Genomic DNA, 23,168 nt, shown 5'->3' on the forward strand with positions numbered 1-23,168 from the left:
TTTCTTGCTTAAACCACACTTGTAATGCAGCATTTATCACTTCCAGTTTTGGTGGAGTGAGAATCTAGACACTGGAGAAGCAGTATGAATATAGACTCTCTTCAGATTTATGCAGTTTTGCTCCAATTTTTTTTTTCATTGTTACCATGCCCATACCTAGTTGAAAAATAATTTTTAATGTCTTTTTTAGTTTTTCCAAAGTATTCAATTTAGTTACAGAAACAATTGTTTTTATATTCCTATTTCACTGTTTTGCACAATTCACTTGTATTCTTTAATTATATAAGCTAGTGTAATTTTCAGATGTGGGATGAAACACAGCTGACTTTTTTTTTGAGACAGAGTTTCGCTGTTGTTGCGCAAGCTGGAGTGCGATGGTGTGATCTTAGCTCACTGCAACCTCTGCCTGCTAGGTTCAGGCAATTCTGCTTCAGCCTCCCAAGTAGCCGGGATTAAAAGTATGCACCACCACACCTGGCTCTTTTTTTTTTTTTTTTTTTTTTTTTTAAGTAGAAACAGCATTTCACCATGTTGGCCAGGCTGGTCTCAAACTCTTGACCTCGCGATTCACCTGCTTCGGCCTCCCAAGGTGCTGGGATTATAAGTGTGAGCCACCATGCCTGGCCAAACACAGCTGACTTCTAACTGTGCAAATAACTCATAATAGCAGAAATGGTGCAAGGGCAAAGTGTAAAGTGGCACAATGGCATAAAGCTTTATGTTCCAGAGGCCTCCATCGGTGTGTTTCATCTGGGAATACAGTGTGCTTACTCCACCCAGCAAGTTGGTTAATACAGTATTTCTCCTGAGTACTGACATGAGGAATTTCTAAATTATACTTTATATATTTGAGTACTAACTGTGCTCCAGGCAGCATGCTAGGTGTGGGAGATTAGAATGAATGAAAAGCCTGGGGATGGATCTGGCTCACAGACCTGTTTGTTTGACCTGTGTAGTATTTAAAAATTTTGATTTCATGGCTTTCATCAATAAAAGAGTTGGCGGTGGGTGGGGGTGGGGGTGTTCACATTAAAAATTAGACTTTTGGCTTCTCTTGTTGAAACAAAACATTTGGTAACATGGGGCCAAATTCCTAAATCACTTTAGTCAAAGCTGAGTAGAGGCAACCTTCTCTCTATGGAACCTGTGTTCTGTGATTTGCTCCTGCCCTCCGAACTTGTTTTCCCTCTCCCTCCTCCCGCTCTCCTTTTCTTTTGGATAATGTTTTTTAATGGGTTCAACCTAAAATTGCAAGGCAAAACAGCTCTTGGCTGCAAAGCTTATGCTATGGTAGAGTCATTTCCATGACAATTAACATTATATGAATTGCAAGTAGTGTAGTAATGTCAGCTTACTTTATACATTTCCATGCTGTCAAACATTAAAACAAGAAGCAAGAATGTCCAGTTGAGAAAAGATGGGATAGACCTTTTTTTTTCTTGCTCCTCTCACTGAGTATAACTGTAAACCCTAGAAAAAACAAGAGGCAACTAAAGGAGAATTCTGAAAGGTGAAGAGAGGAAGGTGAACTAGTTACGCCAGTATTAGAGAAACATCATGACAGCAGGGACCTCACAACCCCCAACCAATTACAGCAGCAACAGAAGGTGGCCCAGGCCCAGTTTCTGAATGCCAACCTAGCAATAGAGGGTAGCCCAACTAGACGCATTCTTACTCACTCAGATCTGACAGAAATCCTTCCAGTAATGCCAGGGAATCCCAAGAACACCTTTAAAGAGCCCTAATGATAATAGGTGGTTAAGAGACTGGCTTTCCTTCCTCCCTGGACCTGCAACTTTTCTTCCCCACCAGGAGATATCAGATATCTAAGTGACTCCAACAAGAAGAATTCTAGAAGTGGCCCAGCCCAGTAAGGCTCTTCCTGTGAGGCTGAGACTATCATCATCCCAGAGGCACTGAACATCCAGAAACACTGGATATCTACCTAGAAAACACCAGGAAAGGGGGTCTGGCCACAACTAGCAGTCAAGTATGAGAAGCCCCCTTGTCTCACAGGCAAGAGATCTTCCCTCCCTCACCCAGAGACACCAGCAGCCAGGTGGCATTAGCAAGGGAGATCTGGTCATAATGAGTGTATGGTCCAGGAAGCCTCTTTATCCTTATAGGCCAGAGACTTCCCTCTCCCACTCAGAAACACTGGGCAATGAGGAAGCACCAGTAAAAGAGATCTGCCACAACAAGAAACTGCAAATGGGAAGCCTCTTTGTCCTTGCAGGCTGGAGATTGCTATTCCATACTTGGGGAATTTCCTTCCACTCACATAGGTAGCACCAGTAGAGACCAGCGGGAGCCCCAGTGATATCATAGAAACCAAACTTACCAAGATAGCAAAGCCTATTTTCCAAGGAAATTGTCATTGAAACTACAGCCCACAAAAGTAGGTCAGGACCTGCATGCTAAACCTCTAAAGAGTATGTGACTGCCTTCTAAAATAAAAGATTTAAATGAGACCCAGAGTGTCTTAACGCGATAACCAAAAGGTCCAGGATACAAATTGGAAATCACCCATCATACCAAGAGCCAGGAAGGTTACAACATGAGTGAGAAGACAATCACCTGATGCCAACATTGAGTTCTTGCAGTTTTCTAACAATGATTTCAAAACAGCCATCGTAAAAGTACTTCAATAAGCAAGTGCTTCATAAGATTTAGAAATTATAAAAAAGCCGGGCATGGTGGCTCACGCCTGTAATCCCAGAACTTTGGGAGGCCAAGGTGGGAGGATCACCTGAGGTCAGGAGTTCGAGACCAGTCTGGCCAACATGGCGAAACCCCAGCTCTACTAAAAAAATACAAAAATTATCTGGATGTGGTGGCACGTGCCTGTAGTCCCAGCTACTTGGGAGGCTGAGACAGGAGAATTGCTTCAACCCAGGAGGCTGAGGTTGCAGTGAGCTGAGATTGTGCCACTGTACTCCAGCCTGGGTGACAGAGCAAGACTGTCTCAAAAAAATTAAAAAAAGAAAAATAAAAAGGACCAAATGGGAATTATGGTATTGAAAAGCATAATAACAGAAATAAAAACACCATTGGATGGACTCATTAGTAGAGATGACACAGCAGAGAACCAGCGAACTTTAGGACAGATCAGTAGAATTTAGCCAATCTGGACAAAGAGACTGTAGACTGTAAAAAATTGAACAGAGCCTCAGGGAGTTGTGGGACAACAAAAAGATTGAACATTCAGACAACTGGAGCCCCAGAGAAGATCAAGAGAGTAAAGATGAACGTAGAGATTGCGCAGAATGGGGACAGGTAAAAATATATCTTCAGAGAATTTATGGTTCTAGTAAAAGTTGTATAACAATATATAATGCTATCCATCTGTACAATTGTAATTTCTTTTCTGATCAACTCTATACCTTGCGTTGAAGGTTAGAGAATACCAGTGGCTGGAATGTTCCAGGACTGAGGGTTTTTAGGGTGGGTTAGTGAAGGACCAGATGATAAGGGATTTGACAGCGTGGGTAAGAGGACTTGAGGTGATAGAATATGGTGGCTCAGGGCTGGGTGTGGTGGCTCACGCCTGTAATCTCAGCATTCTGGGAGGCCGAGGTGGGCAGATCACTTGAGGTCAGGAGTTTGAGACCAGCCAAGACAACATAGTGAAACCCTGTCTCTATTAAATAAACAAAAATTAGCCAGGCGTGGTGACTGGTGATGCCTGTGGTCCCAGATACTCAGGAGGCTGAGGCAGGAGGATTGCTTGAACTTGGGAGGCAGAGGTTGCAGTGAGCCAAGATCACACCACTGCACTTCAGCCTGGGTAACAGAGTGAGACTTTCTTCCAAAAACAAAACAAGGTGTACACACACATACATATGATGGCTCTGGGAAGGGAGAAAAGGATTTGAGACTTAGACATAGCTAACAGACTTGCAGAACAGGCAAGGGTTAAAGGTGCTAGAAGTCTTGATGTGATGAAAAAGCCTGTGGAATGCAGCACTGGAGAGCAAGAGAGCTGTGTGATGGATTAGTCTGAGGGGGGGTGTTGGGATTGGACTAGTGCCAGATGATGCTGAGGTGTGGCCATGAGGATGAGTTGCTGAAATTAAATAGAAGTGAAGGCCACTGGTGTTGAAGACAAGGGAACAGTGAGGATAGGATGTTGACTGTGTCACTCACCTGGATGGACGTAGGAGAGGCAGACTGTAAGCCAGGTTTCACAGAGTAACCAGGAGGCCAGGAGATGACAATAACAGGAATGGGGCCACCTGAACCAGAAGAGGGTGCACATACATGCATGAGGCTAGAAGAGTAAAGGTCTGGACGTGGCAGTGCAGCATGGGAAAACACGGACACCCATTTCAGGGACTGTATATGGGAAAAGGAGATCCTCTTCCCAAGTGGGCTGGGGAGACAGTCCTTAGGACAGATATTTACATGCAAATTACAGTCCTTAGGACAGATATTTACAGCCTTCTTGAAAGAGGGCCCAGCAGTTTGTTTAAAATCGATGTTTTCTCAAGGAAGAAGGAAGAGTTAAAGAAAGTAGAGCATGCTTTGGGCTGGCATGAGGAGACAGGTGCCCTAAGGTGCTTTCCTGTGGCGTAGTAGCTAGGAGTGACCAGGGGAGAGGTGTGGTGCACTCAACTGGTTTGGAGATTTTCTGCAGATGGGCTGAGATGCTACGTGGAGTCAGGGACATACAGAAGAGCAGCAGCCAGCTCAACTGCAGGCTGAATCTTTGCCCAGGGGTCTGGTGGGATGTTGGCAAGTAGCTCTGAGGAAGGAATGAGACTGCAGACTGTCTACAATGGGGAAAGGAAGCAATGCAGGAAGAATGCGTTCCAAGGCTGGGTGAGGGAGAAGATTCACTTTCTCAGAGAATACTTCTCTCTTGATGGAAATAGTATGTATATGTGCTGGAATGGTGGCCTCAATCTTCACCTAGTAAAATTAGAACTTGAGTTTAATCTTGGAAAGAAGGAAGATCAAATATCTCTCCTTTCAGCTGTTGAAGACATAATTAAGAGAAGTAATTTATGTCTAATAACCCTTTGTCTTTTACAAAAAGTACCTACCATGTTGTTCGTGTGAGATACTAATATTGTTCATGTGAGAAAAATATAACGTGGAACAAATACCTGGAGCTATACTTCCCTGCTGGAGTCCAACATGTCTTTCTAAGACACAGGTCACAGGAGGCTGAGGCAGGAGAATTGCCTGAACCCAGGAGGCGGAGGTTGCGGTGAGCCGAGATCGTGCCATTGCTCTCCAGCCTGGGTAACAAGAGCAAAACTCCATCTCAAAAAAAAAAGACACAGGTCATAGTAATAAAAGTGCTTTGATTTAATTCATCCATGTATTGCTTAATTTTTCTTGAGTATATGTGCTTACTAGACACTTGTTGCAACTTAAATATAGATTACTTAGTCACAGATCATCACTGAGAGAGGCATTTATTTTTGACCTAGAAAAACTGACTTACTCTGAAAAACTGCTAGTTCCTGCTAGTTGATCAAATTATATCCTGCTGACCTTTCCCCGAAGTGTCATTCAGTCTGATAAACAACACTGACTATATCTTTGGTGTTTTTAGGTGGTTTACATCTTGGAGAAAAAACATTCTCGAGCAGCAACTGGCTTCCTCAAACTCTTGGCTGATAAGAACAGCGAACTGTTTAGGAAATACGCCCTGTTTTCTCCCTCAGACCACCGAGTGCCTAGAATTTATGTGCCTCTCAAGGACTGTCCCCACGACTTTGTGGCACGGCCTAAAGATTATGCCAACACACTGTTCATCTGCCGCATTGTGGACTGGAAGGAGGACTGCAATTTTGCTTTGGGGTAGGTGATCTCTGGTAGGAAAAACCACAGGTCACAGGCAGAATTCAGTTTAGATGGCCTTTAGGTAAACTTTTGGTGTATTTTAATTATTATTTCTTGATTGAAGCATGGTTTCTGGTGTTATTTTGGTCCTGATTCTTCAGAAGTCACTTTTAACTGCCACCTCAACTGGTTGCCTGTATGTTCCTTGAATTACCAGGCAGTGATGTTCTTGTTTTTGGTTTTTGGCATAAAACATAAGCCATTCTAAGCCTCTACTTATTTAGTTATGTCAAGTGTCCTATTTGTACTTGCGTACCACAGATGATTCATCAAACAACCAGTCCTCTCCTTGCAGAAACTCGTGTTAAACTATGCAAAGTCTAGGCATATTCAGGAAACCCCAGGCTCCTTTGCTTTAAAATATGAACATGAAGGCATATTTAAATGGTATTCTCTTTTGGTATTGATCTTCAAAGATTTTGCCTCTGGCATTAAAAACTACCCTATTGTAAGAAGGAAAAGGGTACCATGCTTTTGTGGAAGCTGTCAGAAATCAATCTAACTTAAATATACATGACATAGTCCAGAGCATCATGGATGGCCACTTCATTTTGAACTAAGAAATGACCCAGTTGTTTCATCAAATGCTATGCCTGTTTTCTTCTTAGAACTGGTATTCATTTTGAAAGAAAAGCAGTAAGTTTCAGCTATGTCGTTAAGTATTATAGATGATGTCTGGTTTATGTTTCACAGGAAATGACTATAAAGGTATACAATCTAGAAAAGAGCCTGTTGATTTACTTTTAGTCTAATTTAATGACTTGCCTGTTGGTCACTCCCTTCTGGGAATATCCTATGGTTAGGAGAGTCAGCACCGAATGGATGGCTACCATGTCCTGCTTTTATCAGGTTTATTCTATACTTAGCTTCTCATGCCTAGCAAAATAAGCCAAATCAAATGTGTGTGTCATATATGAGTGTTTCAATATATAAGAAACATTACCCTGTGCCACTTTTCAGTTACATGAAGATCGGTATGATTTATATGATCTCATAGCTACTTAGAAACAGTTCTACTCTCAAGTGGTGGGATTGCAATGTCATCATTTTTAAGCCTAACTCATTATCCAGAAGTGATGTCAACCCCCTTGAGCCGTAAATAGCCCTTCTTACAAGTTTGCCAGTTTCTCACCATCAAATCAAAAGGCCCAGTAATGACTGTGCCACCTGGTCCCTGTTGATTGTGCAGCCACACTCTGGCAGTGAAAGAGGAAAACTTTCACATCAAACCAGGAAATCCAGCCTTGTCTTTTATCTGCCTTTCTGTCCTATCCCATTGTGCGTATTTGATTGGACTACTTCCTTAGTTTTCAAGTTATAAGGGTGTAGTCAGGAAATCTTCATAGTGTGAGTTTCTCTTATTACTTTCATGGCCTTATCAGTCTTTTTTAAATTTTTATTTTTTACAGCTAAGCCATTACTTCCTCAGGAACCCTTTTCTTGAAGTTAAAATACAACAAAAAGGGAGTCAGGTCTTTGAAGCAACAATCATATTTGCTGGATCTAAAGAAATAATATTTAAAAATGATAGTCACATATTAATCATATAATTTTCCAAAATAAAAAATGAAGATATTTAGATACATCATGCTTTTTCTCTACTTTCTTAACATAAGGATATAAAAATTGTCATCTATGGAAATGTGCCTTTTAAAATCTTTGTGAAAAAGAGAAAATTTATTTTAAGAAATAAAATATGGCAGGTTTTCCTGATGAAGTTCTAGATGACGTCTGTTGTATGAGGGTGAAGCTGCAGCTGTTGCCTATGTTGGTGGTCGCCTTGCCATTTTGTTCTGGTTATCTGTTACTGATCTTTAAGAACTGAGGTCACTGTTTCTTAATCAGAACATGCTGTGCTGTGACTGCCTAGGCTTTCTCCCTTATCTTTGCCAGGCCTTGACCAGGAGTGTGACAGTAATACCTGTTGTGCGTGTGAAAGTGTATGGTTAGCTTCCACATTAACTTTCCCTAAAAATCAACTTTAGCTAAGGTGACTTCCTTCTGAATTTCTTTCCTACTCCTAAACCTCTACCCTTAAAAGTATTGGACTTCTTTGCCTATGTAATTGATTCTAATTATTCAAGTTCAACCTCTTCTGTAGTTAAAGTTAGTTTGCCAGACATGTTTTGATCCAACTATGTGTAAAGTACTATGTTATATTATCTGAGAAGTATGAAGGTAAACAAGCTATGGATGCTTTATTTAAGGAACTTATGGTCTACTGCATAAGGATTTTTGTATATGTATATATCATAGGGATAATTTGATTCTAAAAAGTGGAATCCCACTTCAGCTAACTTAAATAAAAGTAGAGATTAATATAAGAAACTAGTGATTTTTATAAAAACCAGAGCAGGAAATGGAGAAAGTCTCATGAGAAAATCAGAACTAACAAGGCAACAGAAGAACCACAGCTTCTCTTTCACCCCTGCGGCTAGCCAAGCCACCGCACAGTATCTTTTCTTTACTGCCTTTTGCTCGCGAGCTTCTGCTTCTCTCTGCACAGTAGTCTACCTGCTCAACAGCATACATGACCCCAAAATGGCACTGCCAGTCCTGTGGCAGTTACATACTAAAGTCTAAATTATAGTACAGAATTTCTATGGTGGAAAATCTTATTGGTCTAGCTTGAGGCAGGTATTTTCTCTGGTCCATTGTTTCAAGCAGAGATGGGGTCCAGAGTCCTATGCCTCACACCCAATTAGCAGCACTGTGGGACTCTCTGGGAAAGATTGTGGATAAAACAGATGACTTGAATGGCTTATCTCTTTGAGTTCTACCTATAGTATGAAGAGAATGTTGTAAGTTCTTCCATAGGAATAAAATAATTTGGGGGGATTTAGAGAGGCGGTAGGTGAAGGGTTAAATCCAGGATCATTTCTTACAGGACAGAGGCCTCCTTGCTAAAAGATCACTTTGACCAAGAGTAAAGAATAGATGATGAGAAGGGACATGCCTGGCAGCAGGAGGTCGTGATACACTGTTGCAGTAAGACAGATGAGATGGGAGAACCTGAAATAAAGAGTTGCAATGGAGGAAACAAAAGAAATGAGAAGATTCAGGGGAGATTAGAAAGTAAATTCTCCCAGATGTGATGACTGATTAGAAGTGGGGCATGAGGAAGAAGGATGGAATCTTGGATGACCTTTCAGGGCTCTGACTAGGGGGAGTGGGTGGATGCTGATGGCCTTTAACCACAATTCATGGGGAGCAGTCTCAGCTCGTTCCATGGTCTTCACTACCAGAAATCAAACTTGCCATTTCCCGGGCTGACTGTGTATGTTCATAGTTCCAAACTTTTGCACATTACACTTCCTTTCCTAGCAGTGGCTTTCTCCTTTTTCTGGTGTTTGCCTGGTTGAAATACTCAACTTTTAAACTTAATTCAGTTGTCCACTCAAAAGTTCTCTGACTCATAAACCTTTCTTCTCGTGCCCTCATAGCTTCTATTATTACTATTACTTCTATCATAGTACTATTATTATAGCTCTCATCTGTTTGGATTGCAATTGCTTATTTGTTTTACTTGGCCATGAACTCCTTTAGGACAAGGACACGCAGTGAACATTTGCTGGCTGGTCAGATGAGTAGATGGAAATGAATTGATTACCCCAACGTCTTGAGCCAGGTTGACTAGGAGGATGTTGCACCATGAATCAAGCTAGAAAACACACAAGGAGTAATTTGGAACAGAAAATGATGAGAACTAAGGTTCTATAACTTCAAAATGAATACTTGACAATGGTATACAACAAGTAGAAACACTCAGGTGGAGAATGCCAAATTGCGAAGGCACAGATATTTAACAGAAAGATTGAACAGAATGCACACATTAATGGAATATATGATGTTAGAAGCTTTGGAAGGATCTTTAGGGAGGACATTGAGCTTGGCCTCCCCTTTGCTGTAAACATTGCTTCTCTGACACCCTAGTGTTGCCTTGGGGCCACCATTTGGGGGCAGCTCAAAGAGTATTACAACACTGGGGACTTCCAGTTGTTATAAAGTTATTTTCTATCTTGTTCTTAGAATTGTCATGAGAGATCTCGGTTGAACCTTGTTCATCTCTCTGTACCTCACATCTACCACATTTTTATGAATCTTTGTTCTGTAATGCTATCGAAACCCAAGTGAGCCCTTGCTAGCTTTTAGGGAATCACTGCTTTTTGTAATACATCACAACATATTTAGTACCTTTAATATTTAGTACTAGACTCTAGTCCAGGATAATTAAAAAGCCACATTGGCTTCCTTGCTGGAATGATTTGCAATTATATAATCAGATTTACAGTTTTAAGAGCTTCCCAACCCTCCTAAATTATCTTGCCGTTTAGAAACTCTTGCAGTGCAATTCATGCCTATATTTTCTCAGACCTTTGGGAAATTTGGTATCCTAAAGTCTAGAGTTTACAATTCCAGCTTCTCTTTCCAGGATGTCATGAGCGTAGAGATATCATGGTCACTTTCTCCCAGATTTGTCATGGTTTCTTCTTGAATATTTAAGAGTAAATCTTGAATAAAATGGAAAAGTTTTACAGCAGCTACTGTGAGGAACTTAATAGTGTTTCTTGGCAATGTTGAAGGCTAGCTGCAGATATATGACATGAACTGACCTAGAGCAAATTGACATATTTATATTATTTTATCAAGCAAAGTCTGGTGGCTTTGTGGGGTGGAGGAGGAAGAAGGAAATGAATAGGTTAGTACAGGCTAAGAGGTTCTTGGTTGAACATGGGATTGCCTAGGCTTAATGGGAGGCTGTGGAACTGAGAAACAGAGAATGGGTCACAGTGCTGCTGGCTTTAATGAGTGTGAAGGACAGCAGGTTCCATTGGAGCGGATGACGGAGTGAGGTGAAAGTAGAGGAAGGGAAATTCTGACCATGGAGGCCTGTGGGAGGGATGGGAAGTAGCAGGTTCTGGTATCACCTTTGTCTCCTAGCTTTGCACCTTATGGTTGTTGTTAGCCAGTCAGCAATATTTATTGACTGATGGAAGCAAATACTTTTACATTCTATTCAGTTTTGATAGATACTCGATATCTTTTTTTTTTTTTTTTTTTTTTTTTGAGACAGAGTCTCACTCCATTACCAGGCACCAGGCTGGAGTGCAGTGGCACGACCTCAGCTCACTGCAACCTCCGCCTCCCCGGTTCAAGCAATTCTGCCTCAGTCTTCCGAATAGCTGGGACCACAGGCATGTGCCACCATGCCTAGATAATTTTTTTTTTTTTTTTTGTATTTTTAGTAGAGATGAGGTTTCACCATGTTGGCCAGGATGGTCTCGATCTCTTGATCTCGTGATCCACCCGCCTCAGCTTCCCAAAGTGCTGGGATTACAGGCGTGAGCCACCATGCCCGGCCTAGATACTCAATTTCTTACAGGGTAGATAGGAATGGAAGAGGTGGTCATTAAATTAAATTAAACACATTGAATTGTAATTAGTAGGAAAATTAAACCATGACTAGGTAGATAGAAAAAACAAACAGAAGAAATTAGTTTTGTTTCATTCACTGAAGCATAGGCTTCAAGATTAGCAAACTGAAAAATAACCGTATCCAACCTTTCCCTTTGCAAAAGGAACATTTCACTTTTTTGAGAGCATATTCTTTAAAGACAGCTCTGAGGGAGAAACTACGTTATATAATGCTATAGACTCGTATTACCAGACCTATAGAGTTTGTATGTTCTTTTCAGAGGGTATGGATCTGGCTGGCGAGGAGGCAAAAAGCAAATCAGGCTGAGGAGGGGGCTCTTTTTTTGTGACTGTTGGGCTCCACCTGGTGGCCTTTAAGGACAGCTTTGGAAAAAGCTATGCCTTCAACACAGAAAATCCTGGTCAAGGCAGAGCAACAGTTAAAGGAATGGAGGAGAATGGTCTTGATACAGGCTTAGGTTACTAAATCGTTCCTTTCCTACAGGAGCACCACATGCAGTTTTTCCAGAATCGTCATCTTCAACTGCAGTTTCTAGTGCTCCTTCTTGAAAATATTACAATGTTAGAGGACCTTAAATAACCATCAGCCTCCTCTTAGACTCATTAAAGGCTTTCACCTTCCTCTTTGCTCTCTTTGTATCAACACCAGTTCACTCTTAAACTTCAAGACCTTCTCTCAAATAACTCAGTATTGTTGACTCTTACTTCTTTTCTCCATGCTTTTATCTATTTTCACTGATAAAAACACTTTTCCTGAAGCCCCCATTCCTTCAGTGCTACTTTCTGCTATGTCATAGTACTGAGCCATAAGAAGCAAAAATAACTTGTTCTCTCTTGATTGTAGAAAATGACACATAAAATATAAAGCCAAAGACAAGTGTATTTGCCACTCTTCGTTTGTACTTTGTGTTGTTAGAAGTTTGGGCCCTCGGTGTAGTTGATGTTTGATTGTTCTCTACTTGTAGATTCTCAGGGCTATGATACCATTATAACTGTTTGCATGGAGTTTCCAACGTTGGACTAACATGTATGAGAGCATGTATTTAAGAGCAGTCATACGATCTATAGTGGTAATCACTACAAGAGTGCAGGACTGTCTTCTATATGTTGTCTAGTTGTAAGACTAGGAGTTTATACGAATATTTATTAGAAAAAAGATGATGAATGGCTGAGAACACTAATATTGACTATTAAGTGTTCCTGTTTTCTTTAAGGTAAAGAGGCCAATTTGAAGGACTTTCTTGTTATATTTTTTTTCTGTCTGTAGCTAGTCCCTTCCCTCAATAAGTTATTTTTAAATTTTTTCTTTTATTATTTATTTATTTTCTGAAGTGAATGAATTGAACCAAACCCTCAATAAGTTTTTAATGGACACATCACCCAGGACAGTAGATCTGTTGCTTATTTATATAGAATGTCTATATGTCTCCCAAGGCCCCCACCTATCATCTGTAGGAAGTTGAGAATATTGTTTCAGTGCTGTTCAGATTAATTTTACGGTAGGTCTCAGTTGGAATGTCATTCATTGTGAGTGGGAGCAGTATTCATGGAAGAGCTCTACTGAGGAAAAATTGAAGTGGTGATCATTATAAATGTCTCTAGGGAGGAAAGCTTTCTCTCTTACAACTATTTATTATTGAAATATCAAATTAACAAACATTTTTAAATTTTATTTTCTGCAAATACATACCTATTGAATATTTACTGTTAAATTTATTCAAATGTGTACTATAGAAAATGAAAATTTCCCAGAGTTTCATCCCCGGAAATGATTACTATTAAGGTTTTGGTATACATTTGACAAAAATATTGTTTTTAAAGTATCAATCAACTTTAATTACAAAGCATATTTCACAGAAAAAAGAATATATGTAACACATGGAATTTTTGAAACCTAATACTAAAACCAACCCATGAGCTCTGAACCAGATTAAGAAATATAATATCACTAATACTGTTCAAGTTCCCTGTCTGTTCTCCTCTATCCTAAACCATAATTTTTTCTGCCAGGGGTAACCAGTGTCTCAAATATGCTAATCAAAATGTACTTTAAAAAATAATTTACCTGGCCGGGCGCGGTGGCTCAAGCCTGTAATCCCAGCACTTTGGGAGGCCGAGGCGGGTGGATCACGAGGTCAACAGATCGAGACCATCCTGGTCAACATGGTGAAACCCCGTCTCTACTAAAAATTACAAAAAATTAGCTGGGCACGGTGGCGCGTGCCTGTAATCCCAGCTACTCAGGAGGCTGAGGCAGGAGAATTGCCTGAACCCAGGGGGCGGAGGTTGCGGTGAGCCGAGATTGCGCCATTGCACTCCAGCCTGGGTAACAAGAGCGAAACTCCGTCTCAAAAAAAAAAAAATAATAATTTACCCATATTTATAAACCCAAATAATGTTGTTTAGTTTTGCTTGTTTTTGAGCCTTATACAAAATACCATGTTACATATTATATTCTTGCCTTTTTTCATTTAACATGTTTCTAAATATACTCATGTATTTCACTCATTTTAATCCATAGTGTTTCCATTTCCTGACATATATCATAATTTATCTAGCAATGTACATTTGGGTTGAACAGAGAATTTTGCCCCTGCAAACATTCCAGTGCTCATTAACTGAAGTTTTTCTAGACTCTGCTTAAAAACGAAATTACTGGATCACACGTAGGAACATGTTTAACTTTACAACTTTCTGCCAAACCATTCCCAAAGTGATTGTATCCATTTTTGGTCCTACCAGCAATGTGTTTGTGGTTCCATTGCTCCACATTCTTATTAACACTTGTTAGACTCTTTCATTTTTGCCAGCCAGGTGGGTAGAAAACAGTGATTATCATTATGATTTTTGTTTATTTTTTCCTAATTACTGATGAGGTTGAACATCTTTTCATATATTCATTGTTATGTTTCCTCTTCTAGGCAGTGTCTTCATGTTTTTCAACAGTTAATTTTTTATTTAGATAATTTTGGTTACAGAAATTACAAAAATGGTAGAGACTTTCTGTACATCCTTTACTTATCTTCTCCTTATGTTAACATCTTACATGACCATGGAATACTTATCAAAATAAGCAATTAGCCCTTAAGCAATTAAAGTATTGTTAAACTTTTAAAAGTATTGTTTAACTTTTAAATTATTTAAACTTTTAAAGTATTCTTAAAGTTAACTTTTTAACAATACTTTAATAATATCATACAAATATGCTTTGTATGTACGAATATGCTTTGTACGATATATTATTGAAGTATAGGTCTTATTCATATTTTATCACTATTTCCACTGACATTCTTTTCTGGTTTCAGAATCTAGGTCCAGAATCCCATATTACAGTTAGCTATGTCTGTAGTCTCTCCAATTTGTGACATTTCTTACTCTTTACTTGTCCTTCATGAACTTGACACTTTTGAAGAGTACTGGCCAGTGATTTTGCAGAATGTTTCTCAGTTTGGGTTTGTCTAGTGTTTTCTAATGATTAGATTAAGAGTAGGCATTATTGGGAAAGATGCCACAGAGGTGATGTGCATCTTATCAGGGGACACATAATGTCAGTAAGTCATACTGGTGATGTTAATCTTGACCACTTGGTTAAGGAGGTATCTGCCAGGATTCCTAACTTACTGCTTTTTTCCCTTGTAATTATTATACTGTATTTTTGGAAAGTTTTTTTTTTTGAGACTATGTAATACTCTGTTTCTGCTTAATGTCACCCGTTCATTTTAGCATATGTTGGTGCTTTCACCCCCGCCCTCCTTTTTTTTTTTTTGGGAGACGGAGTATCACTCTATAGCCAGGCTGGAGTTCAATGGCACTGTCTCAGCTCACTGCAACCTCTGACTCCCTGGTTCAAGTGATTCTCCTGCCTCAGCCTCCCAAGTAGCTGGGATTACAGGCATGCGCTACCATGCCCAGCTAACTTTTACCCATTTTTAATTAGGCTGTTTGTCATTTGATTTTTTTGGAGTTAAAAATATTTATTCCAGAAAGTAATATTTTTAGCAGTTACTGATATGGAAATTATCTTCTCTTCAATTTATGAGTTGTCTTTTCATGTTATTAATGGTATCTTCTGAAGAACAGATGTTTGAAGTTGTCTTTTCTTTCTGCTGCTCGAATGTAGAATTACAGTTAATTTTTGTACATAATCCTCTATTCAGTCATCTTGCTATACCCTTACTCATTTTAATACTTCAGATGGAATTTCCTTTGGCTCTTCTATGTAGATAATCATATCATTGGTAAGTAATGAGAGATTTATTTCTTTGATTCTAATTCTTACGACTTTCATTTCTTTTTCTTATTTTCCTGAGTTGGCAACTCACAATTGGAGTGGAGGTATTTTCCTCACAGTGACTGATAAAAGTTCAGTTTTGAGTAAAAGCAATAGAGGCAGGTATTTTTTTATTCCTGATTTGTTGATGTGCTAATAAGTTTGCTAATGTGGTACGATCTTGGCTCACCATAACCTCCACCTCCTGGGTTCAAGCGATTCTCCTCTCCTGTCTCAGCCTGCCGAGTAGCTGGGATTACAGACATGCACCACCGTGCCCAGCTAATATTGCATTTTTAGTAGAGATGGGGTTTCTCTGTGTTGGTCAGGCTGGTCTCGGACTCCCAACCTCAGGTAATTCGCATGCCTCGGCCTCCTAAAGTGCTGGGATTTTAGGTGTGAGCCACTGCACCCAGCCCATAAATGTTTTTACATAGTTAAATTATGCTCTATATACATCTTTAAAATTTTTTTTCTGAAATCCATAATAAGTTAAACAAATATGACATGGTTTAGTTTATCATTTATCTATTGCTTGACATCTGAATTACTTTTACTCCTTTTCTGCTCTAAGATTTTTAAAAATAAATTTTATTTTATTTTAATTAATTAATTAATAGGAAGGGGGTCTTGCTGTGTTGCCCAACTGGTCTCGAACTCCTGGGCTCAAGTGATCCTCCCACCTCCATCTCTCAAAGTGCTGGGATTGCAGGTGTGAGCTACCATGTCTGGCCCATAAAAATAAACATTATTTTTTAGAGCAAATTTAGATTTACAGAAAATTGTCAAGATAGTGCAGTTCTCATCTGCCACCTCTCCCCCCACCTCCAAAACTAGTTTCTTCTCTTAACTTTACAATTAATGAACCAATATTGATACATTAATAACAGAAGTCCTACTTTCTTCAAACTTTCTTGTTTTTAAAAATCTAATGTCCTGTATCTGTTTCAGGATCTCAATATTACATTTAGTTGTCTTGTCTCTTTAGATTCTTCTTCACTGCAAGAGTTCCTAAGTTATTTTTATGCAGAAGAGGGTGAAATTTGGTTTTTAAGGGAATCACCAGATATTTTGACATAACATTGAATCATAGTGGTCCTAAAGCAGCTATTGTTATCTTTTCAGAATGTGAGTAGAAGAAAGTACTTAGAAAGTTGTAACATTTGAACTACATTACATAAAAGGGAAAGTTACTTTCATGATTCATTTTAAATAGAATTTACAATTAAATTAAATTTAAAATATAAAAGTAAACCCTTCTGCAAGACAAATACACAATGTAAAAGTCAGTTTCCTGGTAGAATTGGCTTTGTTTAGATACCAAAGAATTTCGATTTTCAAGGTGACGGAAGAGTTCATGAGTAGATAGAATAGGATTCTTCTTCTTCTTCTTTTTTTTTTTTGTGTTGGAGGCTCACTGCAACCTCTGCCTCCCAGATTCAAGCGATTCTCCAGCTACTCAGCCTCCCGAGTAGCTGGGACCGCAGGCATACACCACTATGCCCAGCTAATTTTTGTATTTTAAGTAGAGATGGGGTTTCACCATGTTGGCCAAGATAGTCTCGAACTCCTAACCTCAGATGATCCACCCACCTTGGCCTCCCAAAGTGCTGGGATTACAGGCATGAGCCAACACACCCAGCCAAGATAGGATTCTTTCTAGGGCATCTAAGGCCCCAAAAGCATGACCTCTTTCAGCATTGCTGATCTGTTAGATTTTTATTGCCATAAACTCCCCCCAGTCTATGCTGCTGTAAAATGTATCTTCAGTGAAAATCCATAATAAATTTATTTAAATGAGGACCTTGAGAAATGTTCTCTGGAACTCAGTAAAATAAATGTTAATTACAACTAATAGGAAGTTGGAGTTATTGATCACCTTTGGAAACCATAACTAAAGTATAATTTTGTCTTATATGAGCCATGTTGTAATTTCAGTAAACAAATTGAGATTCTTTGGACTTAGAGTATAACACAGTAAAAAATTTTGTCAGAACACAAAGCACCAAAAAAGACAAAAAATTTTTTTTTTTCCTTAATTTCCTAAAGGTCCAATAATTGGTATGACAGGACTGTTTTAACAACTAATATTGGGTCTGTCACTTTACTTGCTTCCTTTTGTCCTCCCTCCTCCTCACCCTCCCACCACTCCATTCATGGATCTGGTGCTCAGCACCAGTCTTTGTGGAAGAATTTCTCCATCTCTTGATACACCTCAGTTCATCACCTTGCAGTTTTTCAGAAAGGGCTTAGGAGAACTATATTCCCTGAGTTCTTGTATTTTGAAATCTTTATCTTTGAAATCCAGTAACTCCACTAGAATATATTTCATTGGTGATTTTCTGTATTATTCTTTCCTGAGACTTATTTTTTCTGTAAACCTACATTTTCTTTTATTTCAGAAAAGTTTTCTTAATCATCTTGGAAAATGTTTTCTTTTCCAAAGAATCCTAGAAAATGTTTTCTGTGCTCGGTTCAGCAGCACATATACTAAAACTGGAAAATATTTTCTATTCCTCATCTCTAGCTCTATATTTCAAGGGAGTGATGCCTGGAACTCCTTGGTCTGCCTTTCACATCATCTATTTTGTTTGTTATCCTTTTTAACCCTTCTTGCCTAGTTTAGTTTTCCTGACTTTTCTCAAGATTTTACTTTATGATCCTTATTGTTTTCAAATAGTGTCAATTCTTCATTACGTATTTCCAGTATGACTTTCATTTCTGTGATGGTTTTATCGTTCTTTTCTGCTTATTTTCTGAGGTCTAAAAACCTAGCTTTTGTTTCCTTTTGTGACTTATTTATTCCTTATGTACTTGCATCTTTGCTTCAAGCTCTTGTTTTATGGAGCTTATGTTTTTGGGAGTTCCTGAGAATATCTTTGGTCATTTCTGTTGTTGTGTGCTTATAGAGATCACTTTATCCTTCTGCCATTTCTTTTTCTTGCTCCCTTTTTTCTTTTTAAAGGTGCATTTTTAAAATAGAATGTTTGGATGGTTCCTTCTACCCCCCTCCCTGAAATATTTAAATAATGAGTTATTCCTCTAGTATTATATTTCAAAAACTGGACATTATCAAATTCTTTTTTATCTAAGTTTTTAGGCCTTTTTCTATTTTAGGCATAAGATAATCATTTTTGGCCATATTATATCCTGGAGGATAGCATTCCGGCTTGACTCACTCTTAACTTCAAGGTGAGAATAGTATCGTCACTATGTTCTAGGTCTGCCTCACAAGCGCTGAGATTCCCACCACATGTAAGAATTTGTTTCTTTTTGTATTAGCGTAGTTCTCTAATAAACTGTACGTGATGTATCTCATTGTTTATACTTCTCCCAGAAGCTATGTATGCTGTCTAATTAATGGATGGTTAATTACTTTATGTAACTTTTAATACTATTAGGTAGAATCCGATCAAATTGTGTTTTACGTGTTAATAAATGGTCAAATATTGAGCATTTTATATACCTCAACATAATATATGATTTACTTCTTTATGTTGTTATTGCCATTCTTGAATTATTATTTCTGAGTAATCTTTCAGTTGGTTTGAGTTGCACATAAATTTTTTTGGGAAGGAAAGTAAATAGCATATTTTATGCCTTTTAATATCAGTCAGGGTTCTTGTATTCTCAGATTCCAATTCGGAGGAATCATAATTGTGTCCCCAGAAGTACTAAAACCTTTCACCTGTAGCAATGAGCATTGTGAAGACAGGATTGAATATTTCGTGCATGGTCTTAAGTGTGATATTGAAAGGCCTGACTCTTCCTTTGTGTTCTTTCTTCCCAAACTGTATACACTGGCTGTAGAATGCTAAGTCAGAGCACCAGTACATCCTGGAGGATGGCACTCCCTGCTCACAACGGATGCTTCCCGGTTAATCCTACAGCTTAGTAGTAGTCAGACCATTACACCGTTCCAGTCAGTGAAATGTATGGGCTTTGCTTCTTTCAAAAGGTAAAATCCCTAATTACAAACAATGTTGAAATGTAATAGCTTAAAAGATATTTCATAAATCTGAGGACTGTGGTGTTTACATAAGCAAGATAGGTAGAAGAAATGCACATAGCAAACCCAAACCCAGAGTAAGTGTCTCTTTTAGTGGCGAGAAATGACTGCGTTCCCTGTCATAGAAGAGCTCAGTGGATGCAATCTGATATGAAGTAGTGGTGGGTCCTCTGGCATGGTTCTGTATCAGGTGCTCAGAGTTGGTTGCTGCTGTTGGCAAACTAGCATCCTGCAAGGATGGTATCCAGGTGGTCAGCATTAGTGCGAAGTTGACGTAGAGCGCGTTTCCTGCTACTTGTGCTTTGTTCCTGTGTCCCTTGAGCAAGTACTGCAGTGATGGGGACAGGCACGGGCAGGCCATGTTGCCTCCACTGTACATTCTCATGGAGCACAAATAGTTACACCCTGTCTGGGCTCATTTCAGTGGTCCCATTTCATCCACATGTCTCTTCCCCAGATGTCCTTGTCACCGGTACTCCAGTCTTTCTTCTTTCAGGTCCCTATCCATCTGGCTAAATTTGTAGTCACTGACTATCAGTCTACCAGGCTGTCCTTCCTCAGCTAAAGTGGACCACGGACATATGGCTCGAAGTTCTGCCCACTGGGAGAAAGTTTCTGCTATACTGTCTATTCAAAGACCATCCCTTAGTATGGATATAATGCTGCCATAGTCCATTTATGACTCATCACAATAGAGGGTCAGTTGGAACTAGGCATTCAAGGTACTCAAACTTTTCTGCATCATGCTGTTTATCATCTGAGTATGTGTTTGTGTGCACACGTGTGTGTTTGGGTTTTCTGAATCTTACTTTCTTGGATTAGTGTCCCACTTTTCACTTAAGTGACTTAATGAGACCTTAAATTAAATGGTTTAATGATTCATCACCTTTTTTTTTTCTGCCTTAGCCTGGCAGCTACAAGAGATTCAAGATACTTTTTTGATGGGCATACAAAGTCCCATCCCTGACTTTCAGTCTTAGAAATGAAGAATTTAGAGATGAAGATGTAATTCTTTGATTCTCCCCCTTTTCTGGCTCTCCAAGCCTCTCACTGTTTCTGTGATCCGTTTGATATTCTTTCAATAAATTTCTTTTCTAACCAGTACTGGTATTTTGTGCTTACAAACAAGAACCCAGACAGTTTAAGACGTTGCTATTAGGAGATGAATGTAGGAAACAGAACCTCAGGGACCTGTGGGAATAATAAATGAGTTAGATGGGTTGGAAGTAACTCACGTTCCATTAATTTTCAAAATACAAAATAATTTTTAAAGTGACTAATTATTACCTGTCATTACCAGAATAAAGTTGTTTTTAAGCTAAACAACATTGTTACAAGTATTCATCTTGTACTCGCAGTGTTGAATCCCGTGTCCTTCAAATTTCAAAGGTTGTGATAATGGCTGTTGCATATCTTCAGTGGGAACTTCATTCTAGTAAACATAGGTAATAATTTAGTCATTTTGAAAATTAATGGAAACTTTAATTGTCTGAGTTCCTGGTTATAAGCAAGAAAAACCTTCACTGGTGAATTTTGCCAAGTATTTAAGAAAGAATTATTGCCAATTCTACATAAACTCTTCTAATCTTCAACTCTAGTAGGGAAAGGAATTTTTTGGGAGGGTATTGAAGAGCTCTCTGAGCAAAAGACTCGAATGACCTGAAAAGGGATGTAAACTAAGGCAACTCTGGAAAGCCAAGAACAGAAGCCCAACCATCATCTTTTATCAGGATTAGTTTAGCTGTAATGCCAGTAATTCTCTTACCACTGCTCTTGCGGGACACCATTTTCACTGGATGCTACCGCCTCCCCTATCATGAGAAACCATTCTAGCTGTCGTGAGTGAATCCTAAGCAGACTTTTGTCTTTGTTTCTCAGTCTTCACATTCAAAGTCTTGAGTTGAGGCAGAGTTTAAGTCACATACGGTGTACTGGGCTTTTGGTTCTCACAGAGTGCGAGGGGTCTTGTATAAAGAGAGGCCAGGCATTATGTAGTAGGAAGCTGGTCACTTCTGTGATGGGAATTGTAGTCCTTTGTCCTGCTTACAGGCAATGTGCAATTCCTCCTTTCCAATTTGTATGTCTGACTTCTTTTTCTTGCTTTATGGCATTCACTAGTACCTCCGGTACAATGTTAAATAGTATTGGTGAAAATGAGCACCTTTGTCTTCTTTCTGCTCCAAGGGAAGGCATTTTGTTTTTCACCATTAAGTTTTACAGTTCCTGTTACTCATGTGCTGAGACCTTTTGTTATAAGTGAATGTTGAAATTTTATCAAATGCTTTTTCTTAATTTACTGAGATGATTATATGTGTTTGTTTTTTGTCTGCTAATATGACATATTGATTGATGTTTGAATGTTGGACAAATCTTGCATTATTTGGTCATGCTGTATCTTTTTTATATATTGCTGAATTCTGTTTGCCAATAACTTTGTAAGAATTTTAAAATTTTTTTCTTTTTCAATACCTTTGATATCTTTGTAAGAATTTTAAGTCTGTTTATAAGAGGTATTGATCTCATTAATCCTTTGGTTTTGTTACCAAGGTAATGCTGTCTTTATGAAACTAATTGGAAAGTATTCCATCCATCTCTATATTTTAGAAGAGTTTATGTAGAATTGGCAATAATTCTTTCTTAAATGTTTGGTAGAATTCACCAGTGAAGCCATCTGGGTTTGGAGTTTTCTATGTGGGAAGGTTTCAAGCTGTGAGTTCAATTTTTTAAATAGATACATTAGATATAATAAATAATAGATATATTAAATAGGAATATTCAAGTATCTATTTCTTTTTTAATTATCCTAGGCAGTTTGCATCTTTCAAGGAATTTGTTCATTTCATCCAAGATACTGAATTTACTGTCTTAAAAGTCATTCATAATTCCCTTATTATTCTTTTAATGTTTGTGGGGTATATAATGGTATCTCCTCCCTCATTCTTGATATTGGTAATTTGTGTCTTTCTCGCCTCTTTTTTCTTGATCATTCAGGCTAGAATTTTATCTGTTTTTCTCTTTTCAAAGAATTAGCTTTTGAGCCAGGTATGGTGGCTCACACCTGTAACCCCAGCATTTTGGGAGGCTGAGGTGGTCAGATTGCTTGAGCTCAGGAGTTCAAGACCAGCCTGGGCAATATGACAAAACCCCATCTCTACAAAAAATACAAAAATTAGATGGACCCCAGCTACTCAGGAGGCTGAGGTGGGGGTATCCTTTGAGCCTGGGAAGTTGAGGCTGTGGTGAGCCATGATTGTGCCACTGCACTTCTGCCTAGGTAACAGAATGAGACCCTGTTTAAAAAATAGAGTTCGTTTTTGGTTTTATTGATTTGTTTTCATTATTTGTTCATTTCCTATCCATTGATTCTTGTTTCTTCATTGTTTATTTCCTTCTCCTTCCCTGGAATCTAATTTGCTCTTCAGTTTTTTAAGGTAGAAGCTTAGATCACTGATTTGACACTTTTCTTCCTTTCTGATATGAGCATTTAATGCTATAAATTACCCTCCAAGCACTATTTTAGCTACTTCTCACAAATGTTGACATGTTATGCTTTCATTCAGTTCAAAATTCCCTCTCTCCCTCCTTCACTGCTTCCCTCTT

General features: G+C 38.8%; 1 protein-coding gene across 18 annotated transcripts in view; it reads left to right on the forward strand.

Moving 5' to 3' along the window:
- The window catches only part of DIS3L2 (DIS3 like 3'-5' exoribonuclease 2), a 385,922-nt gene that overhangs the window by 169,580 nt on the left and 193,174 nt on the right, over nt 1-23,168 (forward strand). For all 18 annotated transcript variants that reach the window (XR_013519159.1, XR_004744905.3, XR_013519158.1 and 15 more), the window contains one exon: nt 5,564-5,811. Coding sequence is in view for 13 of the 18 variants with exons in the window: in XM_054258039.2 (XP_054114014.1) it covers nt 5,564-5,811 (248 nt within the window). In the remaining 5 variants the exon portion in view is untranslated. The remainder of the gene's footprint in view (nt 1-5,563; nt 5,812-23,168) is intronic.

The sequence above is a fragment of the Callithrix jacchus genome, chromosome 6 (genome assembly GCF_049354715.1).
Source record: "Callithrix jacchus isolate 240 chromosome 6, calJac240_pri, whole genome shotgun sequence".
NCBI classification, from domain to species: Eukaryota; Metazoa; Chordata; class Mammalia; order Primates; family Cebidae; genus Callithrix; species Callithrix jacchus.